This window comes from Lissotriton helveticus, chromosome 9 (genome assembly GCF_964261635.1).
Source record: "Lissotriton helveticus chromosome 9, aLisHel1.1, whole genome shotgun sequence".
In the NCBI taxonomy this organism is placed as follows: domain Eukaryota; kingdom Metazoa; phylum Chordata; class Amphibia; order Caudata; family Salamandridae; genus Lissotriton; species Lissotriton helveticus.
In genome coordinates, this window is record NC_136070.1 from 180,934,845 (window position 1) to 180,940,987 (window position 6,143).

The 6,143-nt window shown below is 51.5% G+C and overlaps 1 protein-coding gene across 2 annotated transcripts in view; it reads right to left on the reverse strand.

The window, feature by feature from the left end:
- The window catches only part of SOS2 (SOS Ras/Rho guanine nucleotide exchange factor 2), a 358,219-nt gene extending 352,397 nt beyond the window's left edge, over positions 1–5,822 (reverse strand). The window contains exon 1 of one of the 2 annotated variants that reach the window (XM_078659714.1): positions 5,212–5,822. In XM_078659714.1, coding sequence (XP_078515840.1) covers positions 5,212–5,298 — 87 coding nt within the window. In that variant the 5' untranslated portion in view covers positions 5,299–5,822. The remainder of the gene's footprint in view (positions 1–5,211) is intronic. The other variant, XM_078659715.1, reaches the window with a different exon arrangement.
- Positions 5,823–6,143: the final 321 nt, after the last annotated feature.

Sequence of the window (6,143 nt, forward strand, 5' to 3'; positions counted from 1 at the left end):
TGCCCTGGAGAGATTCAGTTTTCCCAGGCTCGATGAGTGTTTACGAAAACAGATGCACTGTCTCGTGACTTACTCTTCTCTGTCTCAGAGCCCAGCAACTGGCATGAAGTTGTATTTGCATAAAGTATTTGTAGCTACACGTTACCTGGAATTCAAAACACACACATCAACCCAGAAACAGCCATACACTTGTGCACCACATCGTTGTACAGCTGAATAACACCGTGCCAGATAGTCATACACATAGCTAGACTCCACCCGTAGAAACACACACAAGGCCATACAACTCAAAGACATAACACAAACAGCCACAAAAACACCCGCTGCTATTTGAGCAGAGGCCACCAATACGTGAAAGGTGGCGCCATTCCTTTGTAGGCCACAACCCAATTATGTGCTTAGCGCATTTTCTAAAAATAGGCCGACTCCGTTCACGACTCAAGAAACATCCCCAAGACGTTTTTATTTTGATTTCCCTCAATTTGGTGTGTGGGCGACGTGTTGTTAAAAGCTCACTGCAAACCGCCGCGGGCTGTTCTAAAATCCAAGTAAAAAAATAAAAAAAAAAGCGCCTGCACCACTTGCATCCACTTCATTCATAAAACAAGCACCCGGAGTCCCGGACCCCCAAAGAAGGTGGCTGCAGAAGGCGGGACCCGCGCTGTCTTTCTTTCCCTCCTTTCCTATTGAGAGGGAATTCAATTCTCGTCTTGTCTCGAACAGACTGCGGGCAGGGGAGGGGGCGGAGAGGGAACAGACGGAGGGAAGGCCAGATAAGGGGAGGGGGGAGGAGAGTAGGAGGAGGAGAGTAGGGGAGGCACGGCCTAGCGGCCGTGCAATCAAGAAGTGAGGGGGCGGGAGAGTAGGCAAGGCAGGCGGCTGGGGGGAGGGGGGAGGAGAAATGCGACGCGTCATACACATAGCTAGACTCCACCCGTAGAAACACACACAAGGCCATACAACTCAAAGACATAACACAAACAGCCACAAAAACACCCGCTGCTATTTGAGCAGAGGCCACCAATACGTGAAAGGTGGCGCCATTCCTTTGTAGGCCACAACCCAATTATGTGCTTAGCGCATTTTCTAAAAATAGGCCGACTCCGTTCACGACTCAAGAAACATCCCCAAGACGTTTTTATTTTGATTTCCCTCAATTTGGTGTGTGGGCGACGTGTTGTTAAAAGCTCACTGCAAACCGCCGCGGGCTGTTCTAAAATCCAAGTAAAAAATAAAAAAAAAAGCGCCTGCACCACTTGCATCCACTTCATTCATAAAACAAGCACCCGGAGTCCCGGACCCCCAAAGAAGGTGGCTGCAGAAGGCGGGACCCGCGCTGTCTTTCTTTCCCTCCTTTCCTATTGAGAGGGAATTCAATTCTCGTCTTGTCTCGAACAGACTGCGGGCAGGGGAGGGGGCGGAGCGGGGAGAGGGAACAGACGGAGGGAAGGCCAGATAAGGGGAGGGGGGAGGAGAGTAGGAGGAGGAGAGTAGGGGAGGCACGGCCTAGCGGCCGTGCAATCAAGAAGTGAGGGGGCGGGAGAGTAGGCAAGGCAGGCGGCTGGGGGGAGGGGGAGGAGAAATGCGACGCGACATGGCAGGCAGAGAAAATGGGGAGGGGGCGGATCCGGAGGTGCGTCGTGACACTCGTGAGGGGGAGTGGAGAAGGAGGGGGGAGTAGAGTAGGGGAGGCACGGCCTAACGGCCGTGCAATCAAAAAGTGAGGAGGCGGAGCTGGGGGAGGCTGTGACAGAGAGAGCAGGCAATGCAGGCGGCTGGGGGCTTGTGCACGCGCTTTGAAGCTCATTGCGCATGCGCATTGAGCTTCAATTTCTCGTGCACTGCAAGGAATCGCCACGATTCCTTGCAAGTTGGATAAAGAGTGGATAAGCCCCCATAGTCTCGCAAGCTCGATGCGCATGCGCATCGACAGGCGAGACCTAAAAACACATACCATGTGCAAATTCTGCAATCCAACGCAGCGACTATGCTTGATGACGAGAGGCTATCTGGGCCCAAACGAAAGACAAGCGGTTTTTCCAAATGATTAGGTGACATAATTCTTGTTTTTTGACAGAGGGGACCATGAAGAAAATCTTGTACGTCTGGATGCCAACTGAAGGAAACGTGCCAACAATATCCGTGGCTTGTGAAACTTTGGATTGCTCAAACCGATCAGATCTACAGCGAAAGGGACTGCTCTTGGGAAAACATGAACAAGGCCAGTCTTGAGATTATGTTTTAAAATGCAAGCATCCTTTTAAATGCTAGAAAGTTGTCCGTAGCTCTTTGCAAGCTCAAATTATCTGGCGTCAAGGCACATTGCAGAAGATGAACTTGTTAGATTTTTTATAAATAGGGTTGCCACATTTTAAAAGGCATAATGAGATCAAGATAGCTCAAGCCAAATACTTCCAGGATAAAATAAAGGCTGCCACCATCTCTTTCAGATAACTTTTTAAGGTGGTGAACTCCCTCACATTAATAGATCCAGAGGCCTCCCCAAACTCCTCCTATAAGGAGAGATGCAACGAACTGGCAGCTTTTTTCAAAAACAATTTCGAAAACATTTATAATTCCATGATAGAGAATGAGTACAACCCAGACCCTCAAGGAAACAAGTCAGTTGCTGAGCCCACAGCGAGACCCAAACTAAAGGCATTTCAAGAAAATGACCAAAGACAATACAACCAAGATCTTACAGGCATTAAATCAGGGTCCCCATTAGATCCCATTACCCCCCACATCTTATTACGAGGGGCGATACCATCCCGATAACAGCCACAGAGTTACTCAACTTTTGCCTCAGACAGGGGATAGTGCTGAAATCCTGGAAACATGCCATAGTTCGCCCTTTGCTCAGAAAGCCACACTTCAACCCAAAAGATCTAGGGAATTTCCGCCCCCTATCACTCCTTCCCATTTTAGGAAAGATGGCTGAAAAACATGTTAACCACACGCTGTCCCAGCTCCTAGAGGAGAATGGGATTCTTCACCAGACCCAAATGGGCTTCAGACCAGCACACAGCACCAAATCAGCCCTACTGCTTGTCACAGAAAAACTGAAGAGAATCCTTGACCAAGGGGGTGCTGCCGCCATCCAGCTGCTCGACCTGAGCGCAGCATTCGACATGGTGGATCTCGAGACATTCTCTCTCAGGTTAGAGAGAGCAGGGATCCAAGGCCACGCGTTAAGGGGGATAGTGTCATTCCTGAAGGACAGATCAAATCACAGAAGGAGGACACTTCTCAGACAACTTCAAGGTCACGTGTGGGGTGCCACAGGGCTCCTCCCTCAGCCCCACACTGTTCAAACTGTACCTGCAACCTCTGGCCAAATGTGTCCGGGAATTTGGGTTGTCAATCATAACATATGCAGATGACACCCAACTGGTAGTCTCAGTAACAGAGGACCCTGACTCTAAACACAACTCAGGGTCTCCCTGCATGGAAACAGAAGCCAGATGGATGACACGCAACAGGTTAAAACTCAACGGGCACAAAACAGAAATAATGTTCATAGGCAACAAGTTTAACACAACAAATCACTATGAAGTGGCCAAAAGAACTAGGACACCACCCGAGCATAAGAACTCCATGAAAAACCTAGGAGTGTGGCTAAACTGCAACCTCACAATGGAGTCCCAAGCCAGAAAATTAGCAGCCGCCTGTTTTGGAATCTTGAGGATGCTCCGAAAAATCATGGACCTCATCCCAGAGGAGGCCCAGAGAACCATGGTACAGACGCTAGTGGTCTTGCGCCTCGACTACGGAAACTCTCTCTTCCTGGGTTAACCCAAATACGTGCTGAATAGACTACAGGTGGTACAAAATGCGGAAGTCAGATTACTTAGAAACACACCAAGACACGAATCAGCGTGAAGGGCTCTGAAATCACTCCACTGGCTGCCAGTGCAGGCCAGTATCAAGTTTAAAACGCTGTGCATGGTACAGAGGGCCCTAAATGGAAAGGGACCAACCTTCCTAAGGACCCTGGTCACACCCTATACACCAGAAAGAGCCCCAAGATCCTCCTCAGAGCACCTGGCCAAGCCCACCAGGATTAGGAGATCCAGATGGGGAGGAAGATCATTTACACACTTGTTACCGAAACTATGGAACTCTATGCCTGCAGATTTAAGACTCATCATTGACGAGATTGCCTTCAGAAAGAAACTGAAAACCTGGCTATTCCCAGGTTGAGCCCCAGATCATGCTCACTCCTGCTCCATAGAGCTGGGAAGCCCTCGTGCAGCTATACGCTCTATAAACCTCACAAACATGGTACTTTCTGCAATATCTGTTGCTCGTGAAAACTTTAAATTCATGTCTAGTATACAAAACTGAAGATGTTTGCTAGAGCATAATCGATTTGGTAGGAGAAGGGATCTGCTGATCAAAAAGTAAGCCAGGTGTCAATGATGGAAAATGGGGTGACTACATTGCAGCGGCAGAACGGTTATTTTTGTAAGCACCACTGCTACTTTCCATTTTCTTGACCCAATGTATAACAAGCATATGTGAACAGAGATGTGCATCGATCTCCATCATCTTTTTTAATCGTTATAAGAAGAGGCATTAAACAAACAAAACAGAGAAATGGAACATCAACTTGGGTCAATAGATAAATATCAGGGTTTGTCTCGGTTAGGGTGCATTAAACACTCTTCGCCCGTGCATCTCAGAAATGTACTGTGCCTGAAACATTTGGAGCAATAGTTCGACTCCGCTTTTAGACCCAGTATCCCTAATGAATATAGATTGTTTCATTTACGGGACAGATCAGCAGAGCACAAACGCTGTCCAGAGATGTTGTAAGAATAAAAGGTAAATTAGAAGGCTGATGTCAATCTAATAAGGGGCTACATAGTGGTCAGCAGGCCCATCGTGACATCTCTCAATTTAAAATAAAAATGGCTGATGCCTCCTGAGATGCCAGAGAGGCTGGGACAGTTAATCGTATTGATGCTAACTGGAAACCAACTATGCCCGCCTCTCTCATCCATTGACCTTTTGTAATAAAAAAAAAGTGGGCCCTTCCATAAAATACTGTGCCCTCTGGGCAAGGGGCAGCAGCGTGTGCTCTTAGAGCGGGGCAGGAGGACCGTCCACTTCCTGGAGGGGCACTACAGAAATCAGTGCAGCTGCACAAGGGGCAGCCTGCGCACCCCGGGCAGGAGGGCCACAGCAGGCAGACACAAAAGGACCCACCTTCCTGAGCGCAGGTACGAAGAGCCCCCGCCATTTCTGCCCGTTCTCCTCGCTGAAGAAGTCGTAGCTCTGCTGCTGCGGCTGCATGCTGCTGCTTCTGCTGGGGGGCCCGCTGCGGCCGGCCAGACCATGGGCCCCCCGGGTCGGTCACTCTTCCTCCGCACGCCGGCCTGGGCCCCGAGCACGGCCCGCCGGGGGCGCTGCGGCGCTGGCGACGGCTCCCGGTGCCCGCGGCTATCCTTCTCCGCGGCAGCCTCCTCTGTGCATGGCCCTGCAGGACTCTCCTCCGCGGCACGCAGACAGCCCGCGGCGGCTTTCACAACCCAGGCTGCCCGGGCAGTTCCAGCGCAAGGCCGGGGACGAGACGGGCCGCTGACGGCAGCCGCGAGGCGCTCATGTCCCAGACCAGGCCCGGGGCCTAGCGGGGCGGGCGGGCGGTGTGCGAGGCGAGCGGCGCTACTGCAGGCGGCGGGACGCGGCTGCGGGCTCGGCCTCCATGGCAGGCGGGTTGGGTGGCTCGCACTGCCCCGGCCGCTTCCCAGGCACGGTCCTAGCTCTGCCTCATTATTGCTCCCACCGCATTCGGAGAACTGAGCATGCGCGACCCGCGAGGAGGCGGAAGAAGGTGTCAGCGGCGCAGGCAGTGACTGCAGCAAGGAGGGCGGCTCGCGCGGCCGCTCTGGGCCCCCCTGGAGCACGGGTGACCCCTTGGGACAAACTCCACGCCAGCCCTGGACACTTTCCGCCCTGGCACGGGCACAACCGCAAAACCTCAGCTGCCCACCAGCAATGAGCTGGACCTGTGGCTGCTAGTTCAACTGTGTCCCCAGCTTGAAAGTACTTGAGGGTCAGTAGTGCTGTCTTGCATAGGGATTTAAATCCATGATATAACCACCCAGTGTTAGATATTTTTTCAGCACTCATGCCAGATG